At 44.7% G+C, this 23,186-nt stretch overlaps 2 protein-coding genes across 2 annotated transcripts in view; both read left to right on the forward strand.

The window, feature by feature from the left end:
* The first annotated feature begins 7,989 nt into the window (after positions 1–7,989).
* Positions 7,990–16,241, forward strand: CALR (calreticulin). The gene is made up of 9 exons (XM_040414991.1): positions 7,990–8,156; positions 9,263–9,364; positions 9,559–9,762; positions 10,589–10,683; positions 10,806–11,015; positions 11,099–11,212; positions 13,306–13,449; positions 13,533–13,625; positions 15,104–16,241. Exons 1-9 carry the CDS (start codon positions 8,063–8,065, stop codon positions 15,308–15,310), a joined length of 1,263 nt encoding a protein of 420 aa, XP_040270925.1. The 5' UTR covers positions 7,990–8,062; the 3' UTR covers positions 15,311–16,241.
* Positions 16,242–17,327: 1,086 nt separating this feature from the next.
* LOC120986426 (tetratricopeptide repeat protein 39A-like) overlaps positions 17,328–23,186 on the forward strand; it is a 44,200-nt gene continuing 38,341 nt past the window's right edge. The window contains exon 1 of the mRNA XM_040414990.1: positions 17,328–17,372. The gene's annotated coding sequence lies outside the window, so the exon portion shown is untranslated. The remainder of the gene's footprint in view (positions 17,373–23,186) is intronic.

The following is a 23,186-nucleotide window of genomic DNA, read 5'->3' on the forward strand; positions in this document are numbered from 1 at the left end:
GAAACAGCATAACACTGAGTTATAAGAATAGATGCCCCAGAATTGTTATTACATGGGGAATGCAAGGAGTTACTAAAACAGACGTGTCAGGGAACTTTATGTTTCACGTGGGAATACAAGAGGCACAAGACATCATGTACTGTACCTCTTGATGGAACCAGGTACCGCTGCCACATTTTCCCTAACCTCAATAGACGAAGTCCTCAAGTAAGGCCTCATGCACACGACCATATCCGTATTTCAGTGCGCAAACCATGGATCCAGAAACTATGGATAGCTTCCGTGTGCGAACAGCATTTTTCTCACTGCGATCACTAGAAATTACTATTCTTGTCCACTAAATAAAAAAGAACAGGACATGTTCTATAATTTGTGGAATAGACATATGGATGTGAGCAGCACACAGAAGACATCCATGTGCGGACCCTTAGAAATATATGGGTCAGTGTGCAATCTGCAAAAGGTGCGGATCAAACTACGGTCATGTACATGAGATAGATGTTTTTGTTTTTGCTCATTTAATAACCCCTCCCCCCACTTGTCAGCATTGACCTGAAGACGCATACCTGATAAAGGATCTGTCGTCGGCCATTTGTAACGCCACATAATGTGTATGAAGGCCAGGGACTCAGAGCAGAACTCAGTACATAAAGAGGAGAGAATCCAGTAATTACTGATTTCATTCTTACAGAGGCTGATGAGAAAATGACAATCACAGACTCTCAGGAGGATTACCGGGAGATTCACTTAGGTAAACACCGAACACCAGGGGCTTTATGTATTGTTAACAGTGACATAGTGACGGCTTATTACCTGCTGTAATTACACCCTGGTGTCACCGGAGAGAAAACACTGTGAGAAGAGGATGGAAGAAGATGTCGCCATCTCTACCACAAGGCACTTTAACTACTACTATAATACTGCTCCTATGTACAAGAATATAACTACTATAATACTGCTCCTATGTACAAGAATATAACTACTATAATACTGCTCCTATGTACAAGAATATAACTACTATAATACTGCTCCTATGTGCAAGAATATAACTACTATAATACTGCTCCTATGTACAAGAATATAACTACTATACTGCTCCTATGTACAAGAATATAACTACTATAATACTGCTCCTATGTACAAGGATATAACTACTATAATACTGTTCCTATGTACAAGAATATAACTACTATAATACTGTCTCCTATGTACAAGAATATAACTACTATAATACTGCCTCCTATGTACAAGAATATAACTACTATAATACTGCCTCCTATGTACAAGAATATAACTACTATAATACTACCTCCTATGTACAAGAATATAACTACTATAATACTGCCTCCTATGTACAAGAATATAACTACTATAATACTGCTCCTATGTACAAGAATATAACTACTATAATACTGCTCCTATGTACAAGAATATAACTACTATAATACTGCTCCTATGTACAAGAATATAACTACTATAATACTGCTCCTATGTACAATAATATAACTACTATAATACTGCCTCCTCTGTACAAGAATATAACTACTATAATACTGCTCCTATGTACAAGAATATAACTACTATAATACTGCCTCATATGTACAAGAATATAACTACTATAATACTGCTCCTATGTACAAGAATATAACTACTATAATACTGCTCCTATGTACAAGAATATAACTACTATAATACTGCCTCCTATGTACAAGAATATAACTACTATAATACTGCTCCTATGTACAAGAATATAACTACTATAATACTGCTCCTATGTACAAGAATATAACTACTATAATACTGCTCCTATGTACAAGAATATAACTACTATAATACTACCTCCTATGTACAAGAATATAACTACTATAATACTGCTCCTATGTACAAGAATATAACTACTATAATACTACCTCCTATGTACAAGAATATAACTACTATAATACTGTCTCCTATGTACAAGAATATAACTACTATAATACTGCCTCCTATGTACAAGAATATAACTACTATAATACTGCCCCCTATGTACAAGAATATAACTACTATAATGCTGCTCCTATGTACAAGAATATAACCACTATAATACTGCTCCTATGAACAAGAATATAACTACTATAATACTGCTCCTATGTACAAGAATATAACTACTATAATACTGCTCCTATGTACAAGAATATAACTACTATAATACTGCCCCTATGTACAAGAATATAACTACTATAATACTGCTCCTATGTACAAGAATATAACTACTATAATACTGCCCCTATGTACAAGAATATAACTACTATAATACTACCTCCTATGTACAAGAATATAACTATTATAATACTGCTCCTATGTACAGGAATATAACTACTATAATACTGCCTCCTATGTAAAAGAATATAACTACTATAATACAATACTGCTCCTATGTACAAGAATATAACTACTATAATACTGCCTCCTATGTACAAGAATATAACTACTATAATACTGCTCCTATGTACAAGAATATAACTACTATAATACTGCTCCTATGTACAAGAATATAACTACTATAATACTGCCTCCTATGTACAAGAATATAACTACTATAATACTGCTCCTATGTGCAAGAATATAACTACTATAATACTGTCTCCTATGTACAAGAATATAACTACTATAATACTGCTCCTATGTACAAGAATATAACTACTATAATACTGCTCCTATGTACAAGAATATAACTACTATAATACTGCCTCCTATGTACAAGAATATAACTACTATAATACTGCCTCCTATGTACAAGAATATAACTACTATAATACTGCTCCTATGTACAAGAATATAACTACTATAATACTGTCTCCTATGTACAAGAATATAACTACTATAATACTGTCTCCTATGTACAAGAATATAACTACTATAATACCGCCTCCTATGTACAAGAATATAACTACTATAATACTGCTCCTATGTACAAGAATATAACTACTATAATACTGCCTCCTATGTACAAGAATATAAATACTATAATACTGCCTCCTATGTACAAGAATATAACTACTATAATACTGCTCCTATGTGCAAGAATATAACTACTATAATACTGCTTCCTATGTACAAGAATATAACTACTATAATACTGCCTCCTATGTACAGGAATATAACTACTATAATACTGCTCCTATGTACAAGAATATAACTACTATAATACTGCTCCTATGTACAAGAATATAACTACTATAATACTGCCTCCTATGTACAAGAATATAACTACTATAATACTGCTCCTATGTACAAGAATATAACTACTATAATACTGCTCCTATGTACAAGAATATAACTACTATAATACTGCCTCCTATGTACAAGAATATAACTACTATAATACTGCCCCTATGTACAAGAATATAACTACTATAATACTGCTCCTATGTACAAGAATATAACTACTATAATACTGCTCCTATGTACAAGAATATAACTACTATAATACTGCTCCTATGTACAAGAATATAACTACTATAATACTGCTCTTATGTACAAGAATATAACTACTATAATACTGCTCCTATGTACAAGAATATAACTACTATAATACTGCCTCCTATGTACAAGAATATAACTACTATAATACTGCCCCTATGTACAAGAATATAACTACTATAATACTGCTCCTATGTACAAGAATATAACTACTATAATACTGCTCCTATGTACAAGAATATAACTACTATAATACTGCTCCTATGTACAAGAATATAACTACTATAATACTGCCCCTATGTACAAGAATATAACTACTATAATACTGCTCCTCTGTACAAGAATATAACTACTATAATACTGCCTCCTATGGGAAAATGACTACTTAGTGAACCCTATCGTATGTAGATGTGTCAGGATAGACGTTCAGCATGGCTGGTCATGTGCTCTCAGATCACACATGAAGTCAGTCATGCATGACTGTATTGGTCCCGGTTCCGGTGCTGACTTCCTGCTCTGTATCTGCAGATTAGTATGTGCCCCCTCTATGTGTACACTTCTGTCTTACCCTAGTCTATACCATGTGGCGGTTGTGGCTACTTGGTCAGTTGGCACAGATTTCATAATGGGGAAAACAATGTCAGCCATCAGACTCAGGAATACTAAGGTTTCCTGTGTTTTACAGAGGATGCTGGGAATTCTTCTAGGCTTGTATTATCCTGAAGATCGAATAGCGCCAGGTGGTACGTCCATGTTGAGAGTTGTACACTGCTCAAAAAAATAAAAGGAACACAAAAATAACACATCCTAGATCTGAATTAATTAAATATTCTTCTGAAATTCTTTGTTCTTTACATAGTTGAATGTGCTGACAACAAAATCACACAAAAATAAAAAAATGGAAATCAAATTTTTTAACCCATGGAGGTCTGGATTTGGAGTCACCCTCAAAATTAAAGTGGAAAAACACACTACAGGCTGATCCAACTTTGATGTAATGTCCTTAAAACAAGTCAAAATGAGGCTCAGTAGTGTGTGTGGCCTCCACGTGCCTGTATGACCTCCCTACAACGCCTGTGCATGCTCCTGATGAGGTGCGGACGGTCTCCTGAGGGATCTCCTCCCAGACCTGGACTAAAGCATCTGCCAACTCCTGGACAGTCTGTGGTCCAACGTTGGTGGATAGAGCGAGACATGATGTCCCAGATGTGCTCAATTGGATTCAGGTCTGGGGAACGGACGGGCCAGTCCATAGCATCAATGCCTTCGTCTTGCAGGAACTGCTGACACACTCCAGCCACATGAGGTCTAGCATTGTCTTGCATTAGGAGGAACCCAGGGCCAACCACACCAGCATATGGTCTCACAAGGGGTCTGAGGATCTCATCTCGGTACCTAATGGCAGTCAGGCTACCTCTGGCGAGCACATGGAGGGCTGTGCGGCCCTCCAAAGAAATGCCACCCCACACCATTACTGACCCAATGCCAAACAGGTCATGCTGGAGGATGTTGCAGGCAGCAGAACGTTCTCCATGGCGTCTCAAGACTGTCACGTGCTCAGTGTGAACCTGCTTTCATCTGTGAAGAGCACAGGGCGCCAGTGGCGAATTTGCCAATCTTGGTGTTCTCTGGCAAATGCCAAACGTCCTGCACGGTGTTGGGCTGTAAGCACAACCCCCACCTGTGGACGTCGGGCCCTCATATCACCCTCATGGAATCTGTTTCTGACCGTTTGAACAGACACATGCACATTTGTGGCCTGCTGGAGGTCATTTTGAAGGGCTCTGACAGTGCTCCTCCTTGCACAAAGGCGGAGGTAGCGGTCCTGCTGCTGGGTTGTTGCCCTCCTACGGCCTCCTCCACGTCTCCTGATGTACTGGCCTGTCTCCTGGTAGCGCCTCCATGCTCTGGACACTACGCTGACAGACACAGCAAACCTTCTTGCCACAGCTCGCATTGATGTGCCATCCTGGATAAGCTGCACTACCTGAGCCACTTGTGTGGGTTGTAGACTCCGTCTCATGCTACCACTAGAGTGAAAGCACCGCCAGCATTCAAAAGTGACCAAAACATCAGCTAGGAAGCATAGGAACTGAGAAGTGGTCTGTGGTCACCACCTGCAGAACCACTCCTTTATTGGGGGTGTCTTGCTAATTGCCTATAATTTCCACCTGTTGTCTATCCCATTTGCACAACAGCATGTGAAATTGATTGTCACTCAGTGTTGCTTCCTAAGTGGACAGTTTGATTTCACAGAAGTGTGATTGACTTGGAGTTACATTGTGTTGTTTAAGTGTTCCCTTTATTTTTTTGAGCAGTGTAGTTTCACAGTAGCAGAGAACCACAGGATGACGACCACCAGTATACATGTACAGGCAAATCATCTGAGTCTGCCAACATCTGCATTACAGTTTATAGAAATAGCAGAGCTGTGTTCATCAATTGCAGTAGTTACTGCTGATCAGATGTAGCAGTGCTGTATTTATCAGATGTTGTAGTTACTGTTGATTAGTTATAGCAGAGTCAGATCCAGCAGTGCTGTGTTTGTCAGATGCATCAGAGATGCATTATGAAATGTAGCAGTGCTGTGTTTAAATAGCATCTGTCAGCAGTTTTGTCCCTATGACACTGGCTGACCTGTTACATGTGCGCTCGGCAGCTGAAGGCGTCTGTGTTGGTCCCATGTCCACATGTGCCCGCATTACTGAGAAAAATTATGTTTTAACATATGCAAATGAGCCTCTAGGAGCAATGGGGGCGTTAGCGTTACACCTAGAGGCTCTGCTCTCTCTGCAACTGCCACGTCCTCTTTACTTTGATTGACAGGACCAGGCTGTGTAAATGTGATCCCTGTCAATCAAAGTGCAGAGGAAGCGACAGTTGCAGAGAGAGCAGAGCCTCTAGAGCAGGGATCAGCAACCTTCTGCACTCCAGCCGCTGTCAAACTACAACTCCCAGCATGCACACTTTCTTGGATGTTCTTGTAACTCCCATAGAAGTGAAAGGAGGATTCTGGGAGTTGTAGTTTCAGAACAGCTGGAGTGCCGGAGGTTGCTGATCCCTGCTCTAAGAGTAATGACAACCTACTAAACTGCTGACAGATGCCCTTTAACACATGCAGTAGAGCTTTGTTTATGAAATGTAGCAGAGCTGTGTTTAACAGATGCAGCAGAGCTGTGTTTATCAAATGTGTAGCAGAGTTATGTTTATCAGATGCATTAGGGCTGTATTTATCAGATGTAGCAGAGCTATGTTTATCAGATGTAGCAGGGCTGTGTTTATCAGATGCATTAGGGCTGTATTTATCAGATGTGGAAGAGCTATGTTTATCAGATGTAGCAGAGCTGTGTTTATCAAGCGTGGCAGAGTTTTTGCTTATTGAATGAAGCAGGGACGAGTTTAAAACTTTTAGCCGAGGTCAGTTTGTCATTAGCCACAACTCCTGTGGACATCTTTGGTTTAGCAGAGGCCTGCAGGTAAACCCGGTACATTATTTAGTACTGTTGTATAGCTATGATTTTTGTACTTATGGGCTATAAGCACCATGTGAGTGTACACGGCACATGCGCAGGAGACCTCGTTTAAAGGGGTTGTCCATCTGAGCTGCTTGTAATGGATTCTCTAACCCATCAGTTGTCATTAATGGGTGAAGCTCCATACGCCCTCTAGAGGTGAAATAAAACATTGCATGGCCGTGTCCAATGAAATGCCGGCTGGAGAGCGGCTCCATGATCTCTCCTTGTGCCCGCAGAACGTGTACCGAGGTGTACGAGGGTCCGCCATGTGCATGCCGCCTTATAACAGGACCCCGCATTCAATACCTGCGGCTTTTCAGTCTCTCTGCATGTAAATCAGAATAATCCCTTTCACTGACAGCAAGCAGAGATCTTAATGATGGAGAATGGCTACTCAAAATCGATTAGAAAGTTGCAGAACTTTTCAGGATACAATGATTTCACTTTATTTACATAAAACCTTTTATTAGAGGAAACCAGGAAGGGAAACTGGAGACACTGTGTGCTGGAGATGTAGCAGAGCTGTGTTTATCCGTGTCATCTGGAGGAACACGATTGTAGCAGGCATCCCATGACAAGACGCCGCATGTCACCATGACAACACACAGGCTGCAGGGGCAATGAGCTGTCTATCGGCCATGGCAGGGTGTAGAAACTTCCCTCATTCCTTTCCCCCATTCCTAATTACAACCTCCTAAAGCTCAGGCTATTGCATGGCTATCAGGCCACGCCCACTGCCGGAAGAGATCACGTGGTACGCTTCTCCCTTGCCCTGCACCATGTGACCTCTCCCCGCAGCCTTCCTCCTTTAAACACCCTCAGCCAACCATCGGACGACTAGTAGGAGGCCCCTGCGTGGTGATTTCTGATTGGCCAACCTCTTCTCCAATCAAAACTGGCCATCTGGGTGCCTTGATTGGCAGAAGGCGTTGTCCAATGAAAAGCGGACACCGGTGCTGGAGCAGCCAATAGGAGCACGCCTGCAGGGAGGGAGCGCTGAGGGCTTATAAGAGCAGCGGTCGGCGATTTCTCCGTGCTCAGTGGTTCTCAGGCGCTGCTGGTGACAGGTCTCATAGGGCAACACCATGTCCCGCGTCGCCCTCTTCGTTCTCCCGCTGCTGGCGGCTATGTGCTTGGCTGACCCAACCATTCATTTTCAAGAAGAGTTCGCCGACGGAGGTAAAAAAAAACGCTGTGGTGGTTTTAATATTGGACTACAGCTCCCAGCATGCCTTGTCATGGGTTTACATGGCAGGGGATTCTGGGATTTGTAGTCCCTTTGTGGTTATATTGCTTTCTTGTTAATGACAGGCTGTCACTGGTGGGGCCCCAGGAGGGCAGCGGGTAATTAGCAGTGTGTAACTTGTATGGTGTGATTACTGGGGGTGTATGCATCCTGTCTGCTCTTATGGGGTTTATCCAGCTCCATAGATGCCTCCCTGTCATAGCCCTGCATCCTGCCCTAGAAGCTTTCCTCTGATTGCTGTAATTGAATATTTACACAGCTGATCTGCTTATGGTCTTTAGTTGGGGGGTGGAGTCTGGGCTCTAGTCACCCTCAAATCTGCAAAAAGTTATGTGCAGGTAATGATACATGGTCTCCTTCTGGAAGCTTCCACTGCGATCCAGCTCTCTGCAGGTCAGGTGCCTATACCTGTCGTGTAGTGCGTCCGCTGCCTGCCTTACTCTATAGACTGTCCTTGTAGGCTGGCATTGAATCCAGATGGGCACTAGTCTATAGCCTCCATGTCAATGCTTCTGGGTGCAGTGGCCTGGCATGCATTGTCCTGTGTCCTCCTCTTCCTCCCTGTCATGCAGAAGGGGGCGGGGGATCTCTGCTTCTTGCACCCCCCCTCCCTCCTCCCCACCGTATAGAAAGAGAAAGCATTGCCGGCCGACGTGGTGCGTAACGTGGAGACGTGGACAGGCTTTAGTCATATGGTGGATGTCTGAACCTCAGGGCTGAAGGGTTTAGTCCATGATATGCTTACATGTTAGGTCTGACCCCCCCCCCCCCCCCGCGAAGCCGCGGGAGGAGCCTGGTTGTGGTTTAGCTTCATTCAATGAAGGAGGTCCATATGAGAACCCGCACCATGGTGGCATTTATTGCAGATGAAATCCTCCATCTGAATGTACCGCCAGCATGGCACTACTGTGCAGTTACTGCATTCTGTGATACTTGGGTAGCAGCACCGCTCTGCTAGTCATTGTGTCTGCATTTTCACCTATAAACCTGTCGTTGGCAATTACGAGGTCGTCTAATGCTTCACATCTTCTTCTTTCAGACGGGTGGAAACAACGTTGGGTGGAGTCGAAGCACAAGTCAGACTACGGCGAGTTCAAGCTTAGTGCCGGCAAGTTCTACGGAGATCCCGAGAAAGACAAAGGTGAGTGATGCTATAGAATGTGTATGGATTATAAGAGCTCTGCAGCCTGTGGCGCCAGCTCTTGTGGAACTACAACTCTTGTGGCTGTTGAGGCATGCTGGGAGTTGTTTCCCAACAGTTGGGGAGCTCGAGGCTGCAGACCTGTTAAAGGGTGCGACTGCATACATCTAATCTTGTAACTATTCTGTCTTCAGGTCTGCAGACCACCCAGGATGCCCGCTTCTATGCCCAGTCTGCCCGGTTCAACTCTTTCTCCAATAAGGGTAAAACACTGGTCATCCAGTTCACCGTCAAGCACGAGCAGAACATTGACTGTGGGGGAGGATACGTGAAGGTCTTCCCCGGCACTTTGGACCAGTCTGACATGCACGGAGAGTCAGAGTACAACATTATGTTCGGTAGGTAATGTACAGGTTAAGTTTACAGGGCATGCCATTAGGGGTACTAATACCAGTGTAATATGGCTGGTGTTGTCCATAATGTGGGTGTATTTCAGTGTCACAACTCCCAGCCAAGCTCTGTGCCTCCTGACCTAGATTCCTAGGGGGATTCCAGTTAGTTATCCCCTATCCACAGGTTTATATAGGTTGTGGTCCTACCACTGGGACTCCCAATGATCATGAGAACATGGGCCCTGTACCTTATGGAGATTGTCTTAAGCCCCCATCCCCCAAATTAATTCTCGAAGACATTGCATGGTGAATAACGTGAGTGCACATGCTCAACCACTGCTCTAGTCATGAGGTGACACAGAACCCACATCTTCATGATTGGTGGGTGTCCCAGTGGTCAGACTCCCAGAAAACACCTGCCCCCTTTCTTGTGTATAGAGTAGAAGTTGAAATCTTTGGACTTGAGCGTTGATGACCTGTTCATGCTAATGCCTGAGTGGGGCAGTGGTAAAGTCACTGGTTTCTTTGGCCATTTCTGCATCCTCCAGTGTCATCAGGAGCCTGGTTCTACAGCTGCTTTGCCACCCTCTTCAAGAACATGCCTGGTTACTTGTAATTAGTCACAAGATTAGATGATACCTTGCTTCATGTTCTGCTACACAACCACACTTGTTCAGGGCCCAATAGGGTGGAGTATGACTAGTCTCTGAACTCCTTTGGCAGGCTGTCCCTCAGTCATAGGATAGGGGAAGCTGTTCTCAGGAGTGTTGCTTAAATTCCATCACCCTCTTCTGAGCAGTTTGTGTTAATCCCATAATTGTGCATCTTTCAGGCCCTGATATTTGTGGTCCTCCTACAAAGAAGGTGCACGTCATCTTCAACTACAAAGGAAAGAACCTGCAGATCAACAAGGACATCCGTTGTAAGGTGAGGACATTTTACCTGTAAGGTAGCCCTATGGGGTGGTGTTGTATAAAGGAGTCTGGCCAGGCATGCTATATGCATCGTGATGGACTAGACATGCCCTCATCCTCTGGTTCTCTCCTCAGGATGATGTTCACACTCATTTGTACACACTGATTGTGCGTCCTGACAACACCTACGAGGTGAAGATTGACAACAGCAAGGTGGAATCTGGAAACTTGGAGGACGACTGGGACTTCCTTCCCCCCAAGAAGATCAAAGACCCTGAGGCCAAGAAGCCTGATGACTGGGATGAGCGCCCCAAAATCGATGACCCAGAGGACAAGAGACCAGAAGTGAGTGTCGGCCTCTGCCTGTTGTGGTATGTTCTCCTCACGCTGGGCTGGTGATTGATGTTCTCTTCATCCAACCCTTGTAGGACTGGGACAAGCCAGAGCACATCCCTGATCCAGATGCAGTGAAACCAGAAGACTGGGATGAGGAGATGGATGGAGAGTGGGAGCCCCCCGTTATCCAGAACCCAGAGTACAAGGTGAGCTCAGAACTATTCAGTCATGTGCATTGGGCATCTGTAATCTTTCCTGGTAAGGGACTGACATGAACTGGAGTTCTTGGCATCTACATTACTGAATGCTGCAGAGTTGGCGTTTTTAGGTTACTGTGCCCAAAGTAAACTTTTGATATGGATTTAGAGGGCACCTTAGTAAGCTTCCATGTCCTTCACTCAAACTACTGCAGCCCTACCTGTCTAACCATGGGATGTGTAGCAGATGTCATCTGCACCCGCTCAGCCACAAAGGCTTGTCTACAATAAAAAGGTGCCTCCTATCCATAAAATAGAGAAGTCTGATTGGTGAGGGTCTGACAGCTGGATTCCCCATCATTCATTAGAACAGAGTCCTGGAGTGAAAGGAGTCCATTCCTTCTGTGGAACAGCTGAAGCGGTGTACAGCACTCTGGCAGTCCCATAGTGATGAATGGAGTAGTAAAGGGCATGTGAGTGTTGCTGCCTTCACTCTGGGACTCCAGGTCCATGGTAAGACTGGTTGAATTCCCAAGTCTGGCCCCCACAGATTAGGTGGGGCATTGCCTTTAAGGGCACCTCTAGACAGTAACCAGTTTAAATAGTGTGCCCCCCTGCCTTTCTACAGGGTAATTGAGTTTAACCCTTCTCCAATAAGCACAGCAGATGTTTGGTTTTTAAAGATGGTGCCTGCACAGGATCTGAGCACATGGCTGCCGAGTGCCTGGTGTCTTACAGGCATTTGGTGCCAGTCTGATCAGCAGTAACGCTGATCAGACTTCTCATAATATCTAAGTCAGTTACTCCAAGTGACTGGATGGCTCCCCCCACGATGAGCTTTCGGAGACTGAGGTTTGCCATAGCGAAGTTCCTGTCAAGCCCGGCTGGTGGAAGAGCTTTAGATGGAAGGCATCTTCCCACAGGCTGCAATGGTAAATTGTAGTCTATGGTATAAATGATCAGACGGTCAGATACTAAAGTCCCCCAGGGAGGGACTAAAGATGGATGTGACAAAATGAACAAACATAACACCCCCCCCTAACATTAATTCAAATTGCCCCCTTTCCTAATTTTATAAAATCATGGTCATCACCAGATCGTGAAACACTCAAACTATTAACATATACAGAAATATTTTATGGTGTACTGTGAATGGCAGAATGGAAAAACGGCTGATTTGCTTTTCACCTCCCAAAAATTTAATCGCACCCAAAAATGGTATCTGTTAAAATTTCAAATTGCCCTGCAAAGAAGGCCCTCACAGCTCCATAGACATGTTAGTTATAGGGGGGTGTTAAAGTGTTAAAGGACATGTCAGCATTTCAGACCCACCGGATGAGATGTGCGCGTATTGACTGAATGTAATGCTGCTGGACCCATGTCTTGGGGATGCAGACCGCAGTGCGCTCCATCCCTGTACAGCGTGTACGCCAAAGAGCCTCTGGGTGCAACTGCACTGCCTTTGTTGCACCAGGGGACTCATTTACATTTTCCAGCTTCCCTCTAAATCATGATATATTAGATGGAGTCTTTAGAAAGTACACCTTGTCCTAACATGGCTGAACGGAAAAATAAGTTGTGGCTCTGGAAATCGGGAAGGGGTTAAGGGGTTTTCCTATCTCAGACAATGGGGGCGTACTCTAGCCACCGCTGGGACCCGCACCTACAATGAGAACGGAGTCGGGAACAGAACTGAGGGCGCACTGCACATGCGCAGCCACCCTCCATTCTTTTCTATGGGGTCGCCGACAATAGCAGAGCGCTGGCTCAGCTATTGCCGTCTGCCTCATAGAAATGAATGCGAGCATGGGCCGCGTGTGCGTTGTGTGCTCCCATTCACTTCTATGGGAGCAGCGCTTGGTGGTGGACGGACCCCAGGAAATCCTGGGTCCTCCAGCCACAGAACTCCCTGCTTCGTTCTCGTAGCACCTATCAGACAGTGGGGGCATATCCAAGCGATATGCCCCCATTGTCTGAGATGGGAATAACCCTTTAATGAATTCTAGTGTTGGCGCTAGCGATCTGCCATATTTACCACCATAGAAATATCTGACCTGGCAGCCAGTACTTTGCACATGTTCTAACATATGGTGTCCCAACAGGGAGAGTGGAAACCCCGTCAGATCGACAACCCTGACTACAAAGGAAAGTGGGTCCACCCGGAGATCGATAACCCAGAGTACACCCCAGATTCTGACCTGTACGCCTTTGAGGACTTCGGTGTGATCGGCTTTGATCTGTGGCAGGTAAGGGTATGAATGATAGATGCCGCCATACTTGCCTGGCAATGTATCGCTCTTCTCATAGTGATGAATGTCTGTTCTTGCAGGTGAAATCTGGAACCATCTTTGACGACGTCTTGATTACAGATGATGAGAAACACGCAGAGGAGCATGCCTCCAAGACATGGGGTGTCAGAAAGGTAACGCCCTCCAGCAGTAATGAGTCTGTCACAGCACAACTAGCAGACCTCGCACACCCTCCTCTGCATACTGAGGTGCTCGTTAGTAGACATTGGTCACCCTTTTATAGGGTATTATAGGAAGAAAACCAATTGGGTCACACCAGACAAGATCCTGATCCATTAACCCTTAAGGACCCTGCCATATTTCACCTTAAGGACCAGGCCATTTTTTGTAAATCTGACCAGTGTCACTTTATGTGGTAACTTTAAAACACTTTTACTTATCCAGGCCATTCTGAGATTGTTTTCTCGTTACGTATTGTACTTCATGACAGTGGTAAAACTTAGTCAAATTTTTTTATTTATAAAAAGAATTCCAAATTTACCAAAAATGTTGAAAAATTGCCGAATTCCCAAATTTCAATTTCTCTACTTTTATAATGGATAGTAATACCTCCAAAAATAGTTATTATTTTACATTCCCCATATGTCTACTTCATTTTTGGATCATTTTGGGAATGACATTTTATTTTTTGGGGACGTTAGAAGGCTTAGTTTAGAAGCAAATCTTGAACAGGACCCCCCTCGGCATTGTCAAAGTGCCTGCTGAATGATTTCAGCAGGCACTCTGTTCCGATCCCCGTCTGCCATGCTGCGGTGATCGGAAATACACAGGACGTACAGGTACGCCCTGTGTCCTTAAGTACTGGGACATCAGGGCATACCTGTACGCCCTGTGTCCCCCAAGAGGTTAGAGGTGTGTCACACCTGAAACATTTGTGGGCCTAGAGAGATGCCACTATGTCAGATTGGCTCAGGTCCCACCTTTTGGGATCCTTGCCAATCTCTAGAATAGGGCCCCCAAATTGAAGGAGAGCACACCACGTCTATGGGTGTTAAAAAAAAAAAAAAGCTGGAGTATGCGCCATGGGTTCAGGTCCCACGTCTGAGACCGGGTGTGGTTCCTAAGTCTCATGACACAACCCCATAAAGGGGTGCACTTCATGGCTTCTGTTGCTTGGTGTGGCACACTGGGCAACTGACTGAATAGTTGGGCAATAGTTTTGATGGGAGCTAAATGTTGCTCCTTTGTCTAAAGAGCCATCCCTGCTAGCAGCATGACTTCATGGGATCAGCCATATAACACATGGTCGTCACTAATCCACTTGGACCTGCTAGTCGTGTAGATGGCCAGTAATTGAGCTTTTCTCCTCTTGCTTGTGGGCTTGTCTTTGGGACCTGCACATCTTTGGAACAGCAATCCCTCTGCCTCGCTCGCTGCAAGAGAAGGTGGCTTTACTGCATCTTACATAGTGATGGAAATGGGGTAGTAGTGCAGCATGCTTCTGTATCTATTAGCATGGCCACCCCTTCCAGCCTGATGCAGTGACCAGTGTATGTATGAGGTGACAGTACCCCTCTACTGTCCTACTGCAGTGCCCCATAGACTTGGGGGATCCTTTTTCTGACCTCTTCTCCCCCCTCTCAATCCTCAGGATGCAGAGAAAAAGATGAAGGAACAGCAAGATGAGGAAGAACGCAAGAAGCAGGAGGAAGAGGATAAGAAGAGGAAAGAGGAAGAGCCTCAGGAAGAGGAAGCAGAAGCAGAGGAGGACGATGAAGATGACGACGATGAGGAAGAGAAGGAGGAAGAAAAGGAAGACGAGGAAGAGGAAGAAACACTCCAGAAAGATGAGCTTTAAAGTTGAAGGCTTGTTTGTCCTCCCTACCAGCGCTCCCCTTCCCTGGGCGTCATGTCTTAGATAGGAGAGGGGAAATGGGATCGTTCTGTCTCTATGAGACTCTCTAAATTTATATATATTTTTTACAGTTTTTGTTTTAACCCTTTATTTGGAGACGGTCTGTCAATCCTCCCCTCCCCATCTCCTCTCTCCTGACTTCAGTTCTGTGTCCATCTCCAGTGCAAGTGTCCATTGCAGTAAGCGCACCCTCACTGCAGTACTTGGCGGTTCTGCTGACTTGTGCTTCACAGGAACCGTCCCCCCTCTTTTTCCTTTTTATCCATCTGAGGGGCTTGTGGGGTGCGAAGACCAGTCATGGCACCCGGTGTGTGCTGCCATATTCACAATCATTCCTTGAACCCCCACCCCCCCTAGACCCGGGTCATTCATTGCAGTATCAAGATTCAGTGTTCTTCAGCTTCTTAGAGCTTTATAGCATCAGACTGACCCTGCAGTGCCATTGTGGTACCGGTCTGCTGATCTGCACCACCGTGATTACTAGTTATGGGGAGCAGAATAGCCCCCCGCTAAGGTGACAGCTGACTGTTTAGGTAAATGTCTCACCTACCCTTTGTCAGCAGGGCTTGCCATGTGATTGCCAGTCTGGCTGTAGAAGAGCTTGCACTCTAGTAAGCCATGTCAACTGCTGTTTCTATCTGGACTTGACATCTGACCACAAGTGTTTAAATTGACTTGCCAACATATGCCCCTCAGTGTCCTGTGACGTGGTGAAACGGGGCCCTGGGCCCCTCTGAGAACCCACCCTGCTTCAGGCTGTATGCTATTAATTTATAGTGACGCAGGGCTCTTCGCCAGAATGTATGAATGGGTTATGTTTTGGAAATGTACAGATGTCGGTTAAAATTTCTAATTAAATACATTGTGTCCAAACTAGTCTCCTTTGTGTTCATTGTTTCTAATTTGTAATAGTGAAAGTGTAAAAGTTTTTTGTGAATTCAAACAGAACTCTGACTAGTGATGGCACTACTGCAGCTGTGTGGCACCAGGGCAGTAGCTACTGTGCCCTCTGGTGGCTGAAGGGAGTTAGTATTTTGCACAGTAATGACAAGCTTTTAAAAAATAAATAAAAAATCTTTGCCAAAGCTTAGGAGCAATGGTGTCAAACTGCACCGTGTGAATAAACCTTAAAAGCAAGATGCTTGCCGGTGCTCTCCGGCTGCCGTGTGGCTTGGTCTTCTATGCATTGTCCTCCTGGGTCTTCATGTCCCTGTGCTTCCACTAGATGTAGAACATGGGCCATAAAGATATTAAATACAGCCTGAGCCAGTGACTACACTATGTGATGGGCCAATTGTGCCCTCAGTCCCTTTACTGGTACATGATTGGCACAATAGGGCCTTGCAAACCACGCTGCTGGTCCTGCCACTTCCTACCTTTCCTCTGGAATCAGGCATACAGTGCCATATGCTCCACGTTTCAGGCCACGGCCTGTGCCCATACCATGGTAAGCGCCTGTGGCTTGACATGTGACAGTTGTGCCATGTGGTTGGCATGAGACTGAGCTCTAGCAATATTGAACATAGAGCAGTGTTCTAGTAACAATGTGTAGTATACTGCCACCTGGTGGCTACATTCAGTACTACACTAGCCATCTTCTAGGACTAGGCACATCACATGCTCTTCTGGCTTGGCCCAGGAGCATAGCTTAGGGTATGGGGTTAGAGGTAGCTGCCTGTCGGGGCCTGGTGTTTTAAGAGACTCGGTGTAAGCCTTACAAGGTGGGGAGCCTCCAGTAGAATCTGCATTGGCGTGCAGAAGCTTTATCCCTTTGGGTTGCACTGTTCTATCAACTTGCCCCAATACAGTTTTCACCCACCCCCAACACAGCTTGTAACCCAGAAAAGGTTAATGCAGTGAAAGGTCTGTCCCAAGCATCCTGGAGAATCCGGTTTGGGAGGTTTTCTGTGCCATGTGACCGGACGCTATTATATACTGCTGGATAGATGGCAATGAGATGCAGCGTCCTGCTACCTGAATTACAGCTTGTGTGGGGGAAGACAAGGTAGGAAGAGTGCTAATCAAATACAGGACCCCCATCTATTTATAATACTGGTGGTATCTTATATGGCAGAGAAACCTTTGGGTCCTTTAGGGACCATTAGTGTCAACATGTGCTGTGTAATACTGCAGTACCTGGTCACCCACGCTTCTGCAGTGTCACTTACACCATCGGGGACATCGCAGCTTCTGGATGAAAGGTTCGCCCCTGGGGCCCTTTTCTGCAGGCCTGCAGTGGTAATCTACCTGATCCCCACTGCTGTATTCCAGCTTCATCGCTCCCCCTTGGGCACCACGGGTCTTGGGTCTCCCCATGTCAACATCTTATTGGATACGGGTCACGTGGCCGCTGTAGCACTGGCCCCAATGGTGATAGGTCTCATGTGGCACATGAAAAGTCCCTGCTGCTGCCAGTCATGGGCTACAGAGTCCATGTGCCCCACAGTGTAAACGCTGCCGCCGGTCAGTCCACAGTCTGGTGTAAACGCTGCCGCCGGTCAGTCCAGTCTGGTGTAAACACTGCCGCCGGTCAGTCCACAGTCTGGTGTAAACACTACTGCCGCCGGTCAGTCCACAGTCTGGTGTAAACACTACTGCCGCCGGTCAGTCCACAGTCTGGTGTAAACACTACTGCCGCCGGTCAGTCCACAGTCTGGTGTAAACACTACTGCCGCCGGTCAGTCCACAGTCTGGTGTAAACACTACTGCCGCCGGTCAGTCCACAGTCTGGTGTAAACACTACTGCCGCCGGTCAGTCCACAGTCTGGTGTAAACACTACTGCCGCCGGTCAGTCCACAGTCTGGTGTAAACACTACTGCCGCCGGTCAGTCCACAGTCTGGTGTAAACACTACTGCCGCCGGTCAGTCCACAGTCTGGTGTAAACACTACTGCCGCCGGTCAGTCCACAGTCTGGTGTAAACACTACTGCCGCCGGTCAGTCCACAGTCTGGTGTAAACACTACTGCCGCCGGTCAGTCCACAGTCTGGTGTAAACACTACTGCCGCCGGTCAGTCCACAGTCTGGTGTAAACACTACTGCCGCCGGTCAGTCCACAGTCTGGTGTAAACACTACTGCCGCCGGTCAGTCCACAGTCTGGTGTAAACACTACTGCCGCCGGTCAGTCCACCGTCTAAGGCCTCATGCACACAACCATATGTATTTTGCGGTCTGCAAAACACGGATCAGCAAAAAATACAGATGATGTCCAGGTGTGTTCTGTATTTTGCGGAACGGAACAGCCGGCCCCTAATAGAACAGTCCTATCCTTGTCTGTAATGTGGACAATAATAGGACTTGTTCTATTTTTTTTTTGCGGAACGGACATACAGACACGGAATGCACGCGGAGTACCTTCATTTTTTTTTTTTGCGGACCCTTTGAAATGAATGGTTCCACATACAGTCCTCAAAAAAGAAAACGGAACGGACATGGAAACAAAATACGTTGAGTGCATGAGATGGAATGCTCCCTTCGGAAACAGTCTCCACGTCTGTGCTGCATACATTTTCTTCTAGTCCTGTCGGTGGTTGCTTACAGCTGTGTGCATCCACTGCCCGACCACGTCCGCTGAGGCCACGCTGTGTGGTGAAAGCTCAACGCCGACTACAAAGCTGAGGTTGGTTTCTTATTCTCATAATTAGTATTTTTCGTGTACTTTTGCTAATAAAATAAGTTGCACTTAGCTCTCCTGAGGGGAAAGCAGCATGAAAACAGAAATGACTGGCACGCAAATGGGTATCAGTGTTAATTAAATGGGTCTTGGCCACTGATCGGAGACTGGCAGCCTACAGAGGGTGGTACCCCGCATCATATTCAGATGAGGTCAGCTCGGCCAAGTGGTGCTGGGCATAAACCTGTACTGTGGCATCATCCACTGTCTGTTGGCAATGTAAGGTTGTGTTCACATATCACATTATGTTTTTTTTGTCCTACACTTAAAGGGTTTCTGTCACCAGATTTAACCCTATTAAGCGATGTGCTAATGTCAGCTAAACCTAACTAGCCTATTCCTACTTTAGATGTGAGCGCTGCCTGGCCCTGTCAATCAGGACTTGGAGGGAGGCGACAAAGGTGGGAGAACGGAGCCTCTAGGAGCAGGAACAATGCCCCCCCCCCAGAGGCTAATTAGCATATTATAAAAGTTTGATTTCTGGCGTAACGGGGGCATAGATAAAAGTAGGAGTAGGCTAGTTAGGTTTAGCTGACATTAGCACATCGCTAGTGTCAGCTAGCTTAATAGGGTTAAATCTGATGACAGAAACCCTTTAACCACCTCAGCCCCCAGTGCTTAAACACCCTGAAAGACCAGGCCACTTTTTACACTTCTGACCTACACTACTTTCACCGTTTATTGCTCGGTCATGCAATTTACCACCCAAATGAATTTTACCTCCTTTTCTTCTCACTAATAGAGCTTTCATTTGGTGGTATTTCATTGCTGCTGACATTTTTACTTTTTTTGTTATTAATCGAAATTTAACGATTTTTTTTGCAAAAAAATGACATTTTTCACTTTCAGTTGTAAAATTTTGCAAAAAAAAACGACATCCATATAGAAATTTTGCTCTAAATTTATAGTTCTACATGTCTTTGATAAAAAAAAAATGTTTGGGTAAAAAAAAAATGGTTTGGGTAAAAGTTATAGCGTTTACAAACTATGGTACAAAAATGTGAATTTCCGCTTTTTGAAGCAGCTCTGACTTTCTGAGCACCTGTCATGTTTCCTGAGGTTCTACAATGCCCAGACAGTACAAACACCCCACAAATGACCCCATTTCTGAAAGTACACACCCTAAGGTATTCGCTGATGGGCATAGTGAGTTCATAGAACTTTTTTTTTTTTGTCACAAGTTAGCGGAAAATGATGATTTTTTTTTTTTTTTTTTTTTCCTTACAAAGTCTCATATTCCACTAACTTGTGACAAAAAATAAAAAGTTCTATGAACTCACTATGCCCATCAGCGAATACCTTGGGGTCTCTTCTTTCCAAAATGGGGTCACTTGTGGGGTAGTTATACTGCCCTGGCATTCTAGGGGCCCAAATGTGTGGTAAGGAGTTTGAAATCAAATTCTGTAAAAAATGACCTGTGAAATCCGAAAGGTGCTCTTTGGAATATGGGCCCCTTTGCCCACCTAGGCTGCAAAAAAGTGTCACACATCTGGTATCTCCGTACTCAGGAGAAGGTGGGGAATGTGTTTTGGGGTGTCATTTTATATATACCCATGCTGGGTGAGAGAAATATCTTGGCAAAAGACAACTTTTCCCATTTTTTTATACAAAGTTGTCATTTGACCAAGATATTTATCTCACCCAGCATGGGTATATGTAAAAAGACACCCCAAAACACATTCCTCAACTTCTCCTGAGTACGGGGATACCAGATGTGTGACACTTTTTTGCAGCCTAGGTGGGCAAAGGGGCCCATATTCCAAAGAGCACCTTTCGGATTTCACTCCTCATTTTTTCCTGAATTTGATTTCAAACTCCTTACCACACATTTGGGCCCCTAGAATACCAGGGCAGTATAACTACCCCACAAGTGACCCCATTTTGGAAAGAAGACACCCCAAGGTATTCCGTGAGGGGCATGGCGAGTTCCTAGAATTTTTTATTTTTTGTCAAAATTTAGTGGAAAATGATGATTTTTTTTTTTTTTTTTTTTTTTTTTCATACAAAGTCTCATATTCCACAAACTTGTGACAAAAAATAAAAACTTCCATGAACTCACTATGCCCATCAGCGAATACCTTGGGGTCTCTTCTTTCCAAAATGGGGTCACTTGTGGGGTAGTTATACTGCCCTGGCATTCTAGGGGCCCAAATGTGTGGTAAGTAGGTAAATGACCTGTGAAATCCGAAAGGTGCTCTTTGGAATGTGGGCCCCTTTGCCCACCTAGGCTGCAAAAAAGTGTCACACATCTGGTATCTCTGTATTCAGGAGAAGTTGAGGAATGTGTTTTGGGGTGTCTTTTTACATATACCCATGCTGGGTGAGATAAATATCTTGGTCAAATGCCAACTTTGTATAAAAAAATGGGAAAAGTTGTCTTTTGCCAAGATATTTCTCTCACCCAGCATGGGTATATGTAAAATGACACCCCAAAACACATTCCCCAACTTCTCCCGATTACGGAGATACCAGATGTGTGACACTTTTTTGCAGCCGAGGTGGGCAAAGGGGCCCATATTCCAAAGAGCACCTTTCGGATTTCACAGGTCATTTTTTACAGAATTTGATTTCAAACTCCTTACCACACATTTGGGCCCCTAGAATGCCAGGGCAGTATAACTACCCCACAAGTGACCCCATTTTGGAAAGAAGAGACCCCAAGGTATTCGCTGATGGGCAAAGTGAGTTCATGGAAGTTTTTATTTTTTGTCACAAGTTAGTGGAATATGAGACTTTGTATGAAAAAAAAAAAAAAAAAAAAAAGCATTTTCCACTAACTTGTGACAAAAAATAAAAAATTCTAGGAACTCGCCATGCCCCTCACGGAATACCTTGGGGTGTCTTCTTTCCAAAATGGGGTCACTTGTGGGGTAGTTATACTGCCCTGGCATTTTCCAGGGGCCCTAATGTGTGGTAAGTAGGTAAATGACCTGTGAAATCCGAAAGGTGCTCTTTGGAATATGGGCCCCTTTGCCCACCTAGGCTGCAAAAAAGTGTCACACATGTGGTATCGCCGTATTCAGGAGAAGTTGGGGAATGTGTTTTGGGGTGTCATTTTACATATGCCCATGCTGGGTGAGAGAAATATCTTGGCAAAAGACAACTTTTCCCATTTTTTTATACAAAGTTGGCATTTGACCAAGATATTTCTCTCACCCAGCATGGGTATATGTAAAATGACACCCCAAAACACATTCCCCAACTTCTCCTGAGTACGGCGATACCAGATGTGTGACACTTTTTTGCAGCCTAGATGCGCAAAGGTGCCCAAATTCCTTTTAGGAGGGCATTTTTAGACATTTGGATACCAGACTTCTTCTCACGCTTTGGGGCCCCTAGAATGCCAGGGCAGTATAAATACCCCACATGTGACCCCATTTTGGAAAGAAGACACCCCAAGGTATTCAATGAGGGGCATGGCGAGTTCATAGAAATTTTTTTTTTTTGGCACAAGTTAGCGGAAATTGATATTATTAATTTTTTTCTCACAAAGTCTCCCGTTCCGCTAACTTGGGACAAAAATTTCAATCTTTCATGGACTCAATATGCCCCTCACGGAATACCTGGGGGTGTCTTCTTTCCGAAATGGGGTCACATGTGGGGTATTTATACTGCCCTGGCATTCTAGGGGCCCTAAAGCGTGAGAAGAAGTCTGGAATATAAATGTCTAAAAATTTTTACGCATTTGGATTCCGTGAGGGGTATGGTGAGTTCATGTGAGATTTTATTTTTTGACACAAGTTAGTGGAATATGAGACTTTGTAAGAAAAAAAAAAAAAAATTCCGCTAACTTGGGCCAAAAAAATATCTGAATGGAGCCTTACAGAGGGGTGATCAATGACAGGGGGGGGTGATCAATGACAGGGGGGTGATCAATGACAGGGGGGTGATCAATGACAGGGGGGTGATCAGGGAGTCTATATGGGGTGATAACCACAGTCATTGATCACGCCCGTGTAAGGCTTCATTCAGACGTCCGGATGCGTTTTGCGGATCCGATCCATCTATCAGTGCATCCGTAAAAATCATGCGGACATCTGAATGGAGCTTTACAGGGGGGTAATCAATGACAGGGGGGTGATCAATGACAGGGGGGTGATCAGGGAGTCTATATGGGGTGATCACCACAGTCATTGATCATGCCC

This window comes from Bufo bufo, chromosome 1 (assembly GCF_905171765.1).
Source record: "Bufo bufo chromosome 1, aBufBuf1.1, whole genome shotgun sequence".
Lineage (NCBI taxonomy): Eukaryota > Metazoa > Chordata > Amphibia > Anura > Bufonidae > Bufo > Bufo bufo.

Coding starts and splice junctions, on each gene's coding strand:
- CALR (XM_040414991.1), top strand. CDS start 8,063: ATGTCCCGCGTCGCCCTCTTCGTTCTCCCGCTGCTGGCGGCTATGTGC. Junction 8,157..9,262: donor AGAAGAGTTCGCCGACGGAG/GTAAAAAAAAAC, acceptor TTCTTCTTTCAG/ACGGGTGGAAACAACGTTGG. Junction 9,763..10,588: donor AGAGTACAACATTATGTTCG/GTAGGTAATGTA, acceptor TGCATCTTTCAG/GCCCTGATATTTGTGGTCCT.